Here is a 19,098-nt window from a genome sequence, read left to right as displayed (position 1 = left end):
TGTTGCACACCAATTACACAACTCCTCTTTGGACATTAGCTATATGACCAATGCCAAGCACTCTGCTGAACGGATGTTATGGCTTCTCTACAATGTAGACAGGCATTCAGTGCCTTCTGCCCAGCTGTAACATCAGACCTTCCTTTATTTGCTGGCTTTTAACACAGAACCCCCATCAGGTTATGTGCAGACAAGGAGTTTTTCCTGATTAACTCCATGTGTGGCCACCTATTCCAGAGTAGGAGTATCCACACAGAGTTAAGCAGGAACAGCTTCATGTCTACACAGGCAGATATTTAAAAAATGTGGAAAGCTGTTTGGGAACAGCTTTCTAAAGAGAAGAATCAGAAAGGAGGTGGATTGAAATCTACTCATTCAAGGTTTGAATAGAAATCCTGACTGAGGAGAGACCTTGATCTTATGATCCACCCTTTTGCTCAAGAACAAGGCCCTCTCAGCCCAAAACTTTCCCCAGTGAAGTCATAGGAAGGGAGCAGCAAGAGAGGGTTTCCATGGGCACACCCCCAAAATGGTATAAATTAAAGGATAAAGTCTCCCTCAATACAGCTCTCTTCTCCCCCCCAAGCTCAGTTCTTTTCACCTCTGCCAGTTGGCAACCCTTTTCAGTAGAGGACTAAAGACTTTGTTTGAAGGTGACCTGACGAGGAAAAAAAAAAAAAAAAAAAAAAAAAAAAAAAAAAAGAGGGCTTTGGACCTTTTTCCTGGATGTATGAAGTTGTGAAAGCTTCTCCTCAAAAAAAAAAAGTCATCTACCAGCCTGTGTAGTTATGTCATACTTTATACAGTAAGTATCACAAAAGTGAAACCCTATTGAGATTAAAAAGGTACTTAACCCAGAAAACATTTTCTCCCAACTGTCATTGTTAAAAGGTAACATGCACAGGGGTTTTTTTTAGTTTTGTATTTTTAAAAACCAGAGCAAGATGGGCCCAAAAGGTTTTTTCCTCCCCATCAAAAGCAAGATTTTTCCCCTCTGCTGGTTGTCTAGTACCCCTAGACGTGCCAAGTCTTGTCCTTACATGTATCAGAGGGTAGCCGTGTTAGTCTGGATCTGGATCTCTATGGAAAAGGATAAATGGACACAAATCAGACATTAGGAATGGCAATATACAAAAACCTGTAGGAGAGCACTTCAACCTCCCTGGCCACACTATAGCAGACCTTAAGGTGGCCATCCTGCAGCAAAAAAACTTCAGGACCAGACTTCAAAGAGAAACTGCTGAGCTTCAGTTCATCAGCAAATTTGACACCATCAGCTCAGGATTGAACAAAGACTGTGAATGGCTTGCCAATTACAGAACCAGTTTCTCCTCTCTTGGTTTTCACACCTCAACTGCTAGAACAGGGCCTCATCCTCCCTGATTGAACTGACCTCGTTATCTCTAGCTTGCTTGCTAGCACACATATATATCCCTGCCCCTGGATATTTCCATTACATGCATCTGAGGAAGTGGGTATTCACCCACGAAAGCTCATGCTCCAAAATGTCTGTTAGTCTATAAGGTGCCACAGGATTCTTTGCTGCTTGTCCTTACATGGTTTCACTGAAGGACTTGGAGCTTCAGGGCATAGTTTGTTTTAAGCCTCAAAACAGTGACTCTTTATCAGAAGCATCATTTATCCAACATATTAAGGAATGTCTATTTAACTACATCAAACACAAAAAGCAATTATCTAGACAGCTAAAAAAAAATTTTCAGTTGCTCAACTTTCACTCATGATATATTTCATTAGTTGTCCAGTCTTCCCAGACAAACTGGAACTTAATTTGTATTTTTAAAAAGAGGGAGATAACAGATGTTTCTGGCTATTTTGATATAAAACAGCAGCAAAACAGGAAGACAAACCCATTTCCACAGGATTTTTAAGAATTAAATCTTCATTTATCAAGTACAGGCTGGAAAAGACTCCCATTACTCAACTAAGCAACAAAACAGGACTTTCCTTTGAAAAGTTCTCTATGCATTATGAAAATAAGGATACACATCCATTTTCTCCCTCTGTAAGTCACCTTTAATTGTAAGCTGAACACACTTTGGAAATAAGGACAAAAGCCCATAAAATGTATAGCTATTTTAAGTAGTACTGCTTTAGTACTATATAGAAGGGCTGTTCTACAGAATTACTTGAAGCACTCACAATTGGTGAGTACCACAGAAGCGAGTGAGCTGTGTTCCAAGGAAAAGGAAAGGGGGGGGGGGGGAGGGGCAGGGAAATGACTTGAGTAGGTTGTCAGATTTTGCAGTCAGTTCTTAGTGTTAGGTAGGGATATCTGACAGCTACATAGAACATTATGCATGAAAATTCAAGTTAGAGATGAGTAGTAGTCTAAGTGCTGTTTTGACATCGAGCAACTGTTCTCAATGCAATCAAGTATAAGGTGTTAAACAATTTTGCGCGCTATTTTCTGAATAAGAGCTTGAATTGCTACAACCCCATCCCACTCACAAGTACATTACTAAAATGTCTCTGAACCAATGAGCATATGTTCTAAATAAGGAGAACTGGAGATCCATTCAGCACTTCCTCCTCAGTCAAACATCACTAAAGTCTGTGGGCAGTTTGCCTAAGTACAGCACTGAACAGGGAATAGACTGCAGGCAAGAGGTAGTTCAGATGACTTGGTCAACTCTTGAAGGGGTTTTCACCATCTTCCCTTAACAGAAGGTTCCTTTATACACAGTTCAGACGAGTTGGAACCAAAACCACCCCAAGCCTCTAGCTGTGGAGGGTGGATACAGGCCACAGCCACATAACCACACCCACTCCATTTCTATCTACCCAGCCCTCCCCCTCCCGCCAAGCGGCTACAAAAATATGACTACACTTAAACAGCTGCAAAATATTTAATACGTGTTATACACGTAGAATTACATTTATACAAAAACAAAATACATCAGTGGAAGAGAGAATACTGTACAAGAGCCCCAGCACATCCCCAAGCCTTTATAGAACAAAGACCAGGAGTGACCAAGCTTACTCCAAAAGCCACAACGACTTTCTATCAGTCCGTAAACTTTTTGTTCACTGCGTTACTCATTTTAAAGCACCATGTAAAAGTTCCGACTTCCAGCTTGTCAAAACAGAAGCTTCCAATCAACAAGTCTTTCCTAACTTAAAGTATTATCTGGGGGAGTGCTCCAAGTGTCTAGGATGGAAACAGCCTCTGGAAGATTTCACCCTGAGGGCAGAATGTTCGAGGTTAGGAGACATGAAGTCAGTTAAAAGCTGGAAGGGGATTCCTGGCAGGAAAGGGGACACATGGGAAGGCAAAGAGTCGCACAGGCAGATCCCTAGGTGGGAAAGAGTGCAGGGGGAAGAGATCGCGGCATGTCCGTGTGCAGGAAGGGAGAAGTGAAGTGCTTCTGCTGCCCAGGGCAGTTCCCGGGGCAAGGCTCAAGAGTCTCCAGCGTCGCCCAGAGCTTCCTGCCTGCTTGGAAGGAAGCCAGTCCCAGTCCTCCGCCCGCCGGTGTCGCGGCACGGCCCGTCCGCGGCGGGGCTCAGAAGGCCACGATGGCCGTGCTCCAGGGGTTGAGGCTCCGCAACACCGGCTGTTCACAGCAGACCTGCCCCGGCTCAGACGCCTCCGCCGCGCCACGCTCCTTGCCCAGCAGCCCCGAGAAGCCGGAGCCGAAGATGCTGATGAGGCTGGCCACGTTGCCGGTCTCCATGTCCTCCTGCGGCGGGGGCGGCTCCGCCTCACGCCGCGGCTTCTTCCCCGGGGAGCCCGCCGCCTGGCCGCGCTCGGCTGCGCTCCGCTTCCGGGGGGACTCGGCCGGGCACTCCGCCCGCCCCCGCGCCGCCGCCTCCGAGCTCAGCTGGCGGTAGCCGCGCCGCAGCCTCTCGCAGTCCGGCGGCGGCGGGCCCGGGCGGGGCGGCAGAGCGCACTCGCCGCCGGGCTCGCCCAGGTAGACCCGGCGGGCGCTGCGCAGCACCAGCGACACCAACAGGTTCTTGTGCAGCTTGAGGCCGCCGCGCTGGCCCCGCGCGCTGTAGATCTTGCCCAGCGAGATGCTGACGATGCGGTGCGCCTCCAGCCGGAACTCCATAGCGCCGCCGGCTCCGGAGCCGCCACGCTGCCCGCTCGCGTCGCCGACTGAAGCTAGCCCACGCGCCAGGATCGCTTTATATAGCGCCCCCGCCCGCCGGCCAATCAGAGCACCCCGCCGGTTGAGCTAACAGCCGACTGGCCCCCCTCCACTGCCCTCTGCGCGCCCACTCTGGCCAATGGGGAGGGAGGGAGAGGGTTCGAACGCTAGCCCCGCGTAGAGGGCTCTTAAAGCGGCAATGCTAGAGCAGGTGGGGAGCCCATGGCCGGCAACAACAGCCAACCCTGCGCGTGTCGGGCTAGGGGGCGCTCGAGCTGTGCAGAGCGGCGAGTGGTTGCCACCTTCCCTGCCGTGCCGCAGCCTCGGATCCTGTCCCAGAGACCTTGCCAGGCGGCTGGGCCCGAGTCTGCTCTCGTTCACCCCCTCATGTTCATGCAGCAGCAACCGCACTGTCTGCTGGTGCGGGTGCGAGGAGAACCGGGAGCACAGTTTGGGCTGAGCACGTGCAAGCCCCCAGGACTCATCTCAGGCATGGAACATACTGAACCTCTGCCCCGCAGCTCTTTTAGTGAGTCCTGTCCCTCCTCGCTTCCAGAGTCAAATCCACAAGGTGAAAGGGAAGGGGGGAAAGAGACAGGCTGTTTGGCTGAGAAAAAGAAAAAGAAGACTCTCTCCCTCACCCTTCCAGGCACAACTGGATGCTCACCCAAAGCCGCCCCTCCCTTGTGATGTCATGGGCACTCCCCAGCCCTTACCTTATCTGACAGGTGTCCCAGATTTCCTTGTGCTCGTTTGTGTGAATTTGGTGCTGCTGAAAACTGCCATATTCCAACTGAGGTTCTCTATAGGTCTGTCCACACTGCAACTGGAGGTGTGATTGCAGCTTGCGCAGAAATACCTGTTCTCCTCGGAAACTTCAACACTAGAGTCCGGCGTGAGTCAGATCTCTGGAATGGCACTATCGGAAAAGAAGGAGTAGGAAAGGCCAATTCCAACGGCATCCTCCTCCTGAGCAAATGCATAGAACATGGACTGGTCCTCATGAACACCCTCTTTAGACAAAATGAGAAGTATAAGATCAACCTGAAGACACCCTCACTCCAGGCATTGGCACCTTCTTGACTACGTTATTGTCAGAGCTCGAGATCAAAAAGATGTCCACATCACAAGGGCCACACATGGAACCGATGACTGTTCGACAGACCATCACCTTGTTAGATCCATCATGAATTTCCAGATCGTCTCAAGGCATCGTAATCAGGCAAAATCAGTACAAAAGAAATTAATCGTCAAGTCTCTTCAAGATATATAGTGACTTGTGAAAAACTTCAGCAGTGTCTTCAAGAGAGGTTAACCGCCATATCTACGTCTGATGATGACAATGAAAATTTCTGGAAGGGATTAAAGGCTGCCATTCTCTCGGCATGTAATGAGTCCTTTGGCTATGTCACCCACCATCTCCAAGATTGGTTTGATGAGAATGACATTGAGATTCAGGGCCTGCTTGACCAGAAAAGAAAAGCTCATCACATATGGCAAAATGACATATCACACCAGCAGAAGAAAGTGTCATACAAGCAACTCAAGGCTGAAGCCCAAAGGAAAATCCATGACATCAGAAACAAGGGGTAGTGAGAAAAGGCCAAGGAGATCGAGCTTTATGACATGAGCTTTTTTCAAAAGTGCCATTTATGGTCCATGCTCCCATGGTGTCTCATCACTCTGAGCCCAAGACAGGTCGATGTACCTTAAGGACAGTAAAGCCATCAAAGCCAGATGGAAGGAGGATTTTGAGTCACTCCTGAACCAGGAGTCAACTGTCTCTGATACTACTATCGAATCCATACCTCAACAACATGAACGAGAATCTCTTGCTGATCCCCCCGCCCTCGAAGAAGTAACACGAGCCATCATGCAAACCAAGAACAACAAGGCAGCAGGACCAGATGGCATACCAGCTGAACTCCACAAGTTTGGTGGTGAAGAACTGGTAAAGAAGCTCCATAAACTTTATCTTCAAATTCTGTATCATCAGAAGATTCTGTAAGACTTGAGAAATGCCTACATTGTTACAATCTTTAAGAAAGGAGACAAGTTGGAGTGTGGAAATTATCAAGGCATTGCCTTGCTATCTACAGCTGGGAAAATTCTCACCTGTAGTATCCTCTTAAACCGATCACTTCCCCTTGCTGAGGAACTATTGCTGGAATCTTAGTGTGGTTTCAGACCATCCCACAGGACAACCAACATGATCTTCATTGCCCGCCAAATCCATGAAAAGTCTCAAGAGCAAAATCAGGACCTGCACATAGTCTTCATTGATTTGACAATGGCCTTCAAGTCCATCAGTTGTGAAGCCCTGTGGAAGGTGGTGGCCAGATTTGGCTGTCCTCCAAAATGTATTAGGGTCCTAAGGCTTCTTCACAATCAGATGACCGCAACTGTTCTCTGTAATGGCTTTGAGACCGAACTTCGCATCATCAAAACTGCCAGATTCTCATCTCCCAAAACAAACCCTCTACTCTCCACTCATCTATGGTCACATATGGTCTTTTGGTGGTCAGACGAAATACGACAAAGACACACTGATGCGGACATCAGAAACTGGGAGGAGCGAGCCATGAACTGACCTCACTGGTATCACATCCTCCATCAGGCAGTGGCCTGCTTCGAGAAGACGTGCCTTGCCCTCAAAGCTGAAAAGAGAGAGAGAGAAGGAAGAAAAAATAAACAAGTTTCTCCCACCAGGCAGCTGACCCACCAGGAAATGTCTGTATCTATTGCAGGTGGATCTGTAGTTTCAGAATCACACTCCTGAATCATCTCAGGCATCCATATGTAAATCCATGGCAGAGATCATCCTCAAATAGAGGAACCACCAATGATGAGATATACCCATGATGGCTTTTGTCTAGCTAGTGCATCTAAAAATAGCAGTGAAGATGCAGCAGCACAGGTTTCAACACAGGCTGTAAAAGAGAGCTTGGAACTCTGAGTACATTCTCACACTGCTAGCCCATGCTGCCGCCAGGGCCAGATTAACCCATAGGCTAATAAGGCTATACCCTTAGGCCCTTCTATTTTTAGGTCCTACTGTAGGCCCTCCATTCCGTATTGAAGGAACAGCTGAGCAACAGTAGTGGGCCATCAGAATTTTTTTGTCTCATTAGATATAGCTTTGTACAAATTAATCCATCAAGACTGTGAATTCAATTTATGGTGGTTGTGATTTTATCTTTGTGGGCTAAGTAAGTGTTTGTGGGCTCAAGCAATATTGAACTTTGTATACGTATGCCTACACTGGACAATAGAAACCATGCTGAAGAAAGGAGGATGGCAGAAATTGAAGGAGGCCAAAGAAAGACAGCAAAGTGCTGAAAGGTACTCCTCTCCTAAATATTTTTCCTCCTACTAAGTCCGGTGGTGAGGAAGTCAAGGCGAATACCTGCCCAAGTGAACCTGCTGCACCTCCACCTGAGGAAAAGGAGCAGCCTCCTGTGACTTCTCTAGCTGCAGTCTCACCCCACTCCTCTGAAGACTTTCCCAGTGATAGTAATACAAACATATCCTTCCCCAAAGATCTAGGCAAGTGGGACATGATTTCTCAAGAGCTCATTGCATATTAGACTGAGAAGGGCTCACAGAAATTCCAGACTCTAAATCAGGGGTCGGCAACCTTTCAGCAGTGGTGTGCCGAGTCTTCATTTATTCACTCTAATTTAAGGTTTCAAGTGCCAGTAATACATTTTAGCTTTTTTAGAAGGTCTCTTTTTATAAGTCTATAATATATAACTAAACTATTGTTGTATGTAAAGTAAGTAAGTTTTTAAAAATGTTTAAGAAACTTCATTTAAAATTAAATTAAAATGCAGAGCCCCCCAGACCGGTGGCCAGGACCCAGGCAGTGTGAGTGCCACTGAAAATCAGCTTATGTGCCGACTTCAGCGTGCATGCCATAGGTTGCCTACCACTGCTCTAAATGCTGACTTTTCATTGACAAAGTGAGAGTACACCAATCAGAATCGTTATCGGACCATATCAGTGTTTCAATATGTGAAGCCTAACAAACAGATTGGCAAGTGAGAATGGCTCATCTATTCAACTTCTAAGCAGAAAGTGTATGGTTTTTATTGCCTCCTGTTTTCTGATACCAAAAAGTGGAGAATGTTTTGTGAAGGCTTCAGTGATTGGAAGAATACTGCATACATTACTAATCATGTAATGAGTAAGCAGCATACATTGTCAGTTAGCAGCTACAATGCCCGAAAGAAAGTTAGTGGCAGAATTGATAACCAAATGGAAACCTGTTTTTGGAAGCTCGTACTTATTGGAAGAACATTCTCAGATGCATAGTTGAAACCATAGTTTTTCTTGCTGAGCGTGGTCTGCCATTACGAGGCTCAGATGAGACTGTTGGGTCGAAACACAATGGCAATTACCTTGACATTCTAGAGCTAATCGCAAAGTTCAACCCTCTCTTAGCTCAGCATGTCAATAGAAAAGGCCATACATAATATCTATCAAAGACTATTTGTGAGGAATTCATTGCACTGCTGGCAAAGAAGACACCATCAGCCACTGCAGATGAGACCAAAGATGTGGGATATTTTTCAGTGTCTGTTGACTCAACGCTGGATGTGTCATATGTCAGCTGACTGTCATCTCGCATTATGTGCTACCCAATGGATTTATAGTCCATTGTCTATTATTGCATGATATATCATACATCTCTCTCCTAGATACTTATTAGAGACACAATCTCTCCTCTTTTTTACAGAGCTCTGCTCTTTTCAGATTCTGTCCTAACTCTCTCGCCTGCTAGTTGTGATACATCATGCTTAATCAGCAGTACTTGTGCCACTCCTGGGGTTTTACAAATGACTGATTTCTCATGCTAGTCAGAAGGCTAGTCTACACTGGCAATACCAAAGCACTGCTGCGGCAGTGCTTTAACATGGTTTGTGTGGTCGCGGCAGAGCACTGGGAGAGAGCTCTCTCAGCGCTCTAAAAAAACCCACCCACGAGGGGCACTGTCTATACTGGTGCTTTACAGTGTTGAAAATTGCTGTGCTCGGGGGAGGTGTTTTCACACCCCTGAGCGAGAAGGTTGCAGTGCTGTAAATTGGCAGTGCAGATAAGCCCAGAAACAGACAGAAGGGGAACTGCAGTTTTCTGGGGCTTTTCAGATGTGTCCCTGGATTCCTTAGCATTTTTTCCCACCCTTGAGTGCCACCCTCACTAACATATGAAGGCTATAAATGGAGTCATCTGGGGGTGGGAATAGGAACATCTGTGCACTGAAATGCTGTGGACAAGGAAAGCTTTTCAGAGGAACACAGTGGAGAATGAGTGTAATTATTCAGCTGAAAATGAGGGATTTGTCCTTCCTACATAGGCAGATGTGGCAGTGGTGGAATTTCTCCACGATAATGGAGTCCCATATGTGAACTCCCCATTATTTACTGAATTCATTTCCATTCCTTTAGTTATGTTCCCACACTTCCAACACTCAAAATGTCAACTTTCACATGCCAGGACTCCTTCCTGAGAGCTGATGTTCATTGGGAATAGGAACTTCCACCAAATTCTGAATTCCTGAAGGTGCAGTTGATTCTGACAGTAACAAGAACCAAGGGAGGAATAAGCCACAAATACATCAGAAAGCTGAGGAATTAACAAAAGACCCTCAACTTCATGTTCTCCTCTAGCTCATCACCTCTATATTTAAAGTCCAAAATACTGCTCTATGAGATTGTCCTCCTGAAAACAATGCACCTGTCTCCTAAACAAAGCACAGTTCATGGTTTGGCATCAAATGTTCCCCCTTTCCACAAGCCTGCCGCAATTCTCCCTCCCCATTATTATGATATCATAGCCTCAAAACAGGCAATTTGTGACATCGACAATGCTACACAAACTCTTTTGTGACTTGGAAATTATTTCCATCTCTTTTGTGCTTCCAGCCCTTCTTGAGTTATGGAGAAGCTCACTGTCACATGAGTTCTGTGCCCCACATGTGGTCTCTGGCAAACTGGGAGGGAGAAGAAATCAGGATAATAGTAGAGAAGAATGACAGTCTAAAGGAAAAGAATTGGCTCAAATTCCTAGACCCACAGAATCTGATCCTCTGCCATTTACACACAGTTCTATGGTGTAAATACTTAAGTCAGGGTTTAATTAGCAAAGCTGATTCTAGGCCTGGATGTTTGGGGTTTGCGTTGCTGCTATTTGTCTGTCTGTGACACATTGAAATAAGTCCATGATGTGACATCATGCTATGCAGTCGCAAGCTAATTTACAATTTTTTAGTGACACCATGAGTCACACTCAGATTCTGGAGCTTGCTGGATCTGGGGCTGTGATGATGTTCAAAGAGATGATTCCAGTTAGAATAATTAGACTTGATTTTATAGTCGTTATTCAGGTAAAATTCCTGTTGATTTCCTGATGTCACATACCTGACACATGAAGCAAATAGTGTTGGTAGGAATGTGATTCTTTTATCCCAGAATCTCTAAGATGGCTGGAAAAGACTTCCAGTGGCACCTTCACCTGGGTAAAGGCCCTTGGATCCAGCCCTTATTACAGTAACTCCTCACTTAAAGTCATCCCAGTTAACATTGTTTTGTTGTTACATTGCTGATCAGTTACGTTGCTGATCAGTTAGGGAACATGCTCATTTAAATTTGTGCAGTGCTCTCTTCTAACATCATTTGGCAGCCGTCTGCTTTGTCCACTGCTTGCAGGAAGAGCAGCCCGTTTCAGCTAGCTGGTGGGGGCTTGTAACCAGGGTGGACCGGCAGCCCCCCATCAGCTCCCCCTATCAGCTCCCCGCTCCTCTAAGTTCCTTGTGCTGCAGGCACCCAGCAGGCTATCAATCGGCAATTCATCTGTCCCTCCCCCCCACTGCTGTTCCTGCCCTCTGCTTTGGAGCTGCTCCCAGGGACTCCTGCTTGCTGTGCAGGAGGGAAAGCGGGGGCTAATGTCAGGGTGTCCCCTTCCCCCTGCTCCTGCACCCCGCTTACCCCATCTCCATATAGAGCAGGGAGGGGACACGGACTGAGAGAGAGATAGAGAGCCTGGGGCAGCAGCTGCTGTCTCAACTTCCTGATCCACTTAAAAAGACAATGCACTTAAGAGGAGGTCAGCTTACTTAAAAGGGCAGTGTGCATCTCTCTCTCTCTCACACACACACACAAAGTGTGTGTCTGTCTTTGTCTGCTATGCTGTCTCCCCTCCCTCATGTTCGTGCTGCCTTGTGTGAGAGGCTACATTAACAACGTGTTCACTCTTGAGGGTTCAGCTGACTGCTAGTTCATCATTTAGCAGCAAGGCATTCCCTGGGAAATATCCCACCCTCTAACTTCACCACCTCAACCAAGCTTCACAATCATCATAGCTGTGAACAGTATTAAATTGTTTGTTTAAAACGTATACTGTGTGTATATCTATAATATAGAGTTTTTTGTCTGGTGAAAAAAATTTCGCTGGAACCTAACTACTCCCGTTTACATTAATTCTTATGGGGAAATTGGCTTCACTTACCATCGTTTTGCTTAAAGTTGCATTTTTCAGGACCATAACTACAATGTTAATCGAGGCGTTACTGTATTTACTGACTCATTTCATTTGTCACCAAGTGATTCCTCAAAAGACCTTAAGGGTATATCTACACTGCAATTAGACACCCGCCATAGCTGGCCCAGGTCAGGTGACTGGGCTTACAGGGCTCAGGCTAAGTGGCTTTTTAATTGCAGACATTTGGGGCTGGACTGCAGGGTCTCACAGCCCAGACTCCAGCACAAACCTGAAGTCTACAAAACAATTAAACAGCCCCTTAGCCCGAGCCAGCTGACATGGGCCAGCAGTGGGTGTCTAATTGCAGTGCAGACATACCCTAAGATGAGTCAAGATTAGAGAAGGGCCAAGACTTCAATATAAAACTTCCCCAACCCTTGAAGTTGGAGCCATATCCAACAGTGATAAGCTGCCAACATTTTAAGAAGCAGCTCCCACAGATATTTCCTGCCACAGTGAGCAATGAAAGTGGTATTCCTTGCATAAAGACCTCTCCCCTTCATGCAACTCCCTCAATCAATTTTTGGTCACATTAATCAAGTATAACCAATTTCTGTCTACAGCTATCACATGGCTACAAAGCAAGATTTTGGAGAAGGTTAGTGAGATGATTGCGTGGGATACCTGTCAAACTGAACTGACTCATCTCCTATAAAAACTGTATGTGGTGTGTGTACATGGCGAGAAATCTTGATGCAGAAGTGGAGCCCAGCTGCACATTTCTTTCAGCTTTAGCAATCAGTTTGTGTGGGTACACATTTTACTTCCCAAGAAAAAGAGCTCAAGCCTTCCTTTTACGAAACAAATAGTAAGCTGAGATCCTTTACCAGGACCAAAGGTCAACTCTATTAATAAGGGGCTTGGCATAAGCTCCCTCTTGATCATCAGTGTACCTGGACTTTGCAGCTTGGGACTCTCTCTAGTCATGTTTCCACTATACATTTAGTTTCTGGGCCCAAGTCTCCTCTGCCTTGCATCTTTGTTAGTCATTGACACCTATGGAAGGCAGCTGCTGATTTGCCTGGACACATACAAGGTAAGCACATGATTTAAGTTAGCGTATAGGGCTATTTTCATCCCTGGTTTAATTTGACTGGCTTCAGAGAAGCTACAACAGACATTTATTTATACCACTGACTTTAATGAGTCATTTCATTTGACACCAGATGTTATCGGCTTTCTCACTGGAGAGAAGAGAAAAGAGGAGAAAAAGGGAGGAGCGCAAGGAGCAACTTGCCTCTGATGGCCCAACAAGCCATGTGCAGGGCAACAGACAAGTGGAGGAAGCTAGTAAGCAGTGATCCTTCCCTCCTGGGAAAAGCTGACAGGTATTTAGAGAGAAAGCACCATCTATTGCTTCAAAGCAGGGAATACAAAGATTCTCAGTTTTACCACAGATTTGTTCCATGTCCTTGGGCGAACAACTATATTTTCAAAAGTGGGCACTGATTTTGTGTGTCAAGTTGGACACTCAAAAATTAAGGTATCCTAAGTCAGTGGCCACTTTTGAAAATGTTGGTCTTAACTTCTTTGCCTGCATTTCCATTTCTAAAATGGACATAACATCACCAGTCATGTAGAGGTGAAAGGCTTCACTGCTCATAAAGTGCTGAGAGATCCTTGCATGGAAAGTCCTACATAAGTGTCAACTATCAGATAACCTTAAATTTAACAGGCATTAACTAATACCTTTATATTTCCAGTGTCACCTATCTCCATAGAACTAAATGACAGCTGCCCAGTGCTTGGCCAAACCCTGTTTCGAGCCTACACAAAGACTCTCCCAATTCTACCTCAGCATATGTCATGATCCTAAATGGGTCCTGTGCTTTAAGACTACACAAAATAGAAGGGTTTTATTATAAACATGCCCTTCCCACAACTCTATGACATCTGCAAGCCAGGCAAGAAGGCAGAAGAGAATAGCACTCAAGGAAACAATCCAGTCCTCCTTAAAACTATGGATGTGATTGCCCTTTTAAGAAGGCCAATATTTTGGTCCCCGCACTTTTCTTTCATTCCCAGGCTGATGTAATGCAGTAAGTTTCAGACAGAGTCACATGGTGGCTTTTGAGGTCAGAGCCCTGAGTGGCTTTGTTGTCTGCCTGCCAGTCTCTGGGGTTGTGGTTGTATGTGTGTGAGAAGTCTCTCTCTGCTTTGATTAATGGGAATGTGTATGTGTGTGGGTGTTTCTCTCTGGGCTGAGATTGGTTTTAGAGTGTTTCTGTGCTTCATAGCCTGTGCCACGATTGGTTTAGCGTGTGCTCTGTTTCTGGATGTGTCAGGGTCTTTCTTTGAACTTGGACTGGTTGTTGTGAACGTCTCAGTGTTGTCCTCGCAGCTGTGGTTGACTATAGAGTATGTCTGTTGTTTGTGATTGTGTGTCAATGTGTGGTGTTCTATGTCTCTCTCCCTGCCTGGAAAAGGGGCATTCCCCATTTCCTCCCAGGTCACAGGGGGGTACGAAAAGGAGGTAGAAGAAAGGAGGTGACTATGCACTCTATTCTCTGCATGGGATCTAACTGGTCTGGAAGGGTTTGACAAACAACAATCCTCCAGCTCAGCTGCTGTTTCCCAAAATAGCTCCTTGACGGGGGTGGGGTGGGGGGGGTGGGGGGGAGGGCTCTCAGACAAAAGTGCCCTTTTTGCAAAGCGACATCAAAATCGTTGCAGCACGAGATGATGGAGAAGGGAAACCTAAAAGATTAAATCAGCAGGGAGCCACAACCCCACCTGGAAGGAAAAACAATACAAGATAAAAGAAACTGGACAAGACACAGCTTGCGATGCAAACAACAACTGAAGACGGCTAGGCACATCACTGATTTTTTGTTGTTTAAATTTGTGTTCATCATTCAGTGAAGGAAACCTTAGCGTGCCCCTCATGAGGCTCACTGAGTATTCATGACATTGCCTCTTGGCTGGAAAACACACCACCAAACCAGGTCCTTCCTACTTTCTCGCACACACAAACACACAGAGAGCCCCCTGGCTAATACCACTTCCTCTCAGCCAGTATTAGGATGCTCTAGTGTACATGGGCTGCAGGTATTTTTAACATAGCCTCAATTAGATATGCAAATAGCCATGGCAACCAGTGACCAATCTACACTAGGATGCCCAGTGTTGTTGTTAACACCCGGGAAGCTGAACCTGTGCTGTTAGCAACTATGAAGTGTAAGAAAATTTCCATACCAGGTAGATAGGGCCACGCATACATTAAAACAATCAAGATGAATAGAAGCATTGGTTCTTTTTGATCCTTTGGCTCAGTTTAAGTGTACCAACCTACACATCTTCTCTCTGGGGACTATATCCCACTATTACAGGGAGGTGGGCATGATGACCTAATAGGTCTCTCTCATCTCAAACTGCAGCAGTCATGTCCTGCTAAACTATGCTTCGAAGCTCCTATCCATTTTGCACATGCTTTCTTTATTTATAAATGCAAGGTTAGAATGACTCAGACCCTTCTAAAAATGAAAGAAAAAGGGACTGCTGCTTAACAGAGTCTAGAATGATTTTCAACTACAACAGCTACATAGATTTACTAAACTGGTACAGATTTAAACTAGAATTACAAATACATAAATAAAAACCTACACCAAAAGGTTAGGAAGTTACTGGCTCAGCTTCTGAATACAATCTAGTGTTAATACATCTGGCGGGGAAAACGCAGAACAGGATCTTATTACAGCAATCTGTTAAACACCAGATTTCAAAAAGTATTGAGGCACCTAAATTTGCAGATAATCACTTAGTGTGATTGTCAGAAGTGCCAGGCATCTAACTCCCCATAAGGATTGTGCAACAATAAATATAAGGGTATTTTTGTTTTATAGTTCTTATTAAGAGTCATTTTTCTGTGTTCTTTCAACTGATATACTTGAAATGGTTCTGTTATAGTACCAAAGAAGTTTCAGAAGCATGCATAATTTGAACAGGTTTTCTCTCTCTATCCCAGTTATGTCCTGTGTATCCAGCAAAAAGGATCCTTGTTACAGCTTGACATTCAGATCCGATTGAGTTGTCCTTCCTTTGGGTTATGTCTACGCGACAAGTGCTATAGCAGTACAGCTGCAGCTATGCCGCTGTAGTACTGTAAATTAGAAACTATAGCAACAGAAGTGGATTTTCTGTCGCTGTAGTTGGCCTACATCCTAGAAAGGCAGTAGCTATATTGCTCAGGGCTGTAAAAAATGTCACAGCCCATGCACTGTAGTTAGATCAACCTAACCCCCCACAGTAATCACAGCTAGGTTGACAGAAGAATTGGAAGGACCGTGCAACAATAAATATCACAAGATATTTTTGTTTGGTTTATGGTTCTTGTTAACAATCATGATATCAAAGCAAGCTCCAAAGTAAGTCTGGAGGAAAGCCCACACATAGGTCTCAGTATATCAACTACACCCAGAAGAACAGAGCAGAGCATGAGGTCATACCATAATCCTCTTTAAGGAGCAGAAGCCTATAGTAAAATAAACAGTCCGTGCTGCATAATGAGATGCAAAATTATGAGGCACATGCAGCGGGTGGGGGGAGAGTTAAAGATCTTATGGAACTTTTGACCCCTTCTGCTCAAGGATCAGGGTGTGAACTCGGGTGTCCTAGCCAAATCCCAGCTTGGTCCCAGTAAAATTCCCCTTATGTCCTCAGTGATAATGGCCTTCCTCCCCACTCTCTCTTGTGGCACCATGACTCCACCTCCAGGCCAAATAACAGCCCCCTTTCCTCATTAATCCGCCCACTGGCTCAGTACACTATGGTGCCACCATGTACTTCATAATCCACACCAGGCACCAGGGTTTGCTCTCCCTGCTCATTCCAAGTCTATGGCCCCATTCTGTTAAATAATAATGAAAATAAATAATTTCTATTTATTATATAGCATTTTTCATCAGTAGATCTCAGAAGACTTCACAATGTATTTAGCCTCCCAACACCCGTGAGGTAGGGAAGCATTATCATCCCCATTTTACAGAGGCACAGAGAGGCCACATGATTTGTCCCAGGTCACACAGAATGTCCATACCAGAGCAAGAAATTGAGCCTCGGTCTCACATCACCTAGGCAGGTCTCTACCCACTGGACCATCCTTCCCCTATTTTGAAGCCTTGCCCTTTGGCTACTCTATCACCATCCTTTGCTCTGTAGTTTTCTCATTTTATGAGCTGACTCCATGACTATTTGCTCTCAGAAAAATGGGATTTTCAGGCAGTTGCTTAGGAGACAGGGAGAGAGTACACAAAATCAGGAGTCTCCCAGGGAAACTGGAATACTTAGCATGGTTACAGATTAACTTGGCCCAGGGAAAGTTCTTCCTAAATCCCCCAATAGTTGAGAGTTTGGCTTCAGCCGCAAACCAAGAGGGATTATCTCCCTTCCAGAACCCTTGGTTATTTCTGTGTATAACACAAATCTGGCTACTCTCATTATCCATATCAATAATTCCTTTCCAAATCCTGCTACACTCTTGGCCTCCGTGATATCCTGTGGAAATGAGTTCCACTGGCTAGCTGTGCATTATGTGAAAACGTATTTCCATTGGTAAGCTTCTTGAATTTTATATAGGCATTTACGGTTTATTTTTGGACCATGCATCCATTTTTATTTAACCTCTTCATCTGACACCATGTTGATTTAATAGTAGTTACCTCTGATATTTACCAACCCTTGTTCTAGTTCTGCTGTATTGTGTGTCCTGTCTGGATGCAGAGATACCTTTGTACTACTGACATCTCTCACATATGTCTCTGCCTGACTTGAATGCTCCTCATTACCTGACAGCTTTCCTGTCTAGCTGCCCAGAGTGTGGAACTGGAAGCATTTCAGAGAAAGCAACTACAGAAGTCCTGCCACGAAGCCTTCTTCCTAGCAAGCTATATTTAATTTTCAGGACCAATCTCCTACGTCTCCCTGTGTCACTGGTACCAATTTGTAGCACAAACATAGTAATTAGAAATCTCATGGTATCTGCTCCCTTTGCATGCTACACGCAAGTTGCCAAACAATTCTCATGATTCCCACTTACCCAACTACTGATATTTCTAAAGATTCATAGACTCTAGGACTGGAAGGGACCTCGAGAGGTCATCGAGTCCAATCCCCTGCCCCCATCACCGTAGCCTCTTTTCATTGCTCACATGTAACCACCTCCCCTACAGCAATATTCTTTGTGCATGAGAAACGATCGGCCTTGCCTACCTCAATCAGAAAGTGTGTTCTGTCACCCATTGTGAAACTGTCTTTTGCAATTGGAGGATCAGAGAAGTCAGTTCTGAGATGTTTCAGGGCCCTACAAGGGATGAGGTGCAATTAAAACCCTAGCTGATTGACTGTTATAACATTGAAAAATTAATTATTGTGTAGGGTTTAGTGTCAAGTTATAGCTGGCTTATTCCCACCATTGAAAACCTTTAAAATCTTTTACTAAAACACACACACAAAAGAGGAAATGAAACACAGTTACAGAATTTGAAATTAGTAAATCTCATTTAACCTAGTTCTCTTATTGCCTTTCCTTTAGTTGTGCAATCTTCTCTAGAGACAATCCTCAGTTTGACACTGTTTAGCCAGTATTAAGGAAGAAGGGTTAGCTGTCCATTTTGGGGAAAAGAGGGCAAAATCAGTTTGAATGGTCTTGAGTTACTGATGAAATCAGAATTTGTTCCCTTTAAGACCAAGATAAAAACCACAAAGGGAGAAAGAAATAATAGCAAATATAGAAAATGTATCTTCTGTTTCTGATACCTTCTTACTTTCAACGTAGCTGCTGAGAAATTACAGGCCCACCACATAATCTTATCAGGTATTCTAAGACCTGGTCAACTTTCACTAGCATCAGCATTACTTTTAGCTTATACAGGCTCACAGCAGTGTTAGAAAAGATGAAAGTCATTGTGGCACTCTGTACCTCTAAATCAGTGGTTTTCAAACTTTAGCAACCCAAGGACCCCCATTTTGATTTAAAATTTTTCACAGACCCCCCAAGGCCCCCGTTCAGCCCCAAGCCCTGTCCCCACTTCACCCCTTCTCCCAAGGCCCCACCCCCACCCCACCTCTTCCCGCCCCCGCTCCACCTGTACCACTCCTCTTCCTCGCCTCTTTCCACCCCCCTCCCCGAGTGCGCCTGTGTCGCTCTGTACCTCGGGGGGGAACACTCAGCACCCCCATGTTCATCCTTGTAAAATGACTGTGTAGTATCCAATGCAAAGTTTGTCACATTGGGTGTCTTCAGAAGGCTTATGATGCACTGAGCATGGTTGTTTTAGTGATGTTATAGTAATTGTTGTTATAGTAATGTCATAGGTTATAATTTCATGTATATAGTTATGAGGCTGAAAATGTGTCTTCATGATTTAAAATAAGCCCAGACAAAAACTCTCCAAGACCAGAGAGGCAGTTCACACCTCATCAGGGCATGTATGGTACAAATGTAGCCCAGCCT

General features: G+C 45.1%; 1 protein-coding gene across 1 annotated transcript; it reads right to left on the bottom strand.

Moving 5' to 3' along the window:
* Nucleotides 1-2,848: 2,848 nt before the first annotated feature.
* Nucleotides 2,849-4,117, bottom strand: IER5 (immediate early response 5). Its single transcript, XM_050963426.1, has one exon. The coding sequence runs from the start codon at nt 4,068-4,070 to the stop codon at nt 3,522-3,524; it is 549 nt and encodes a 182-aa protein (XP_050819383.1). The 5' UTR covers nt 4,071-4,117; the 3' UTR covers nt 2,849-3,521.
* Nucleotides 4,118-19,098: the final 14,981 nt, after the last annotated feature.

The sequence above is a fragment of the Gopherus flavomarginatus genome, chromosome 7 (genome assembly GCF_025201925.1).
Source record: "Gopherus flavomarginatus isolate rGopFla2 chromosome 7, rGopFla2.mat.asm, whole genome shotgun sequence".
In the NCBI taxonomy this organism is placed as follows: Eukaryota; Metazoa; Chordata; order Testudines; family Testudinidae; genus Gopherus; species Gopherus flavomarginatus.
The sequence above is the reverse complement of the archived record's forward strand: the minus strand, read 5'-3'. Positions and strand labels throughout refer to the sequence as shown.

Bases quoted from the DNA above. Each gene is read 5' to 3' on its own strand.
- IER5 (XM_050963426.1), bottom strand. From the start codon at position 4,070: ATGGAGTTCCGGCTGGAGGCGCACCGCATCGTCAGCATCTCGCTGGGC.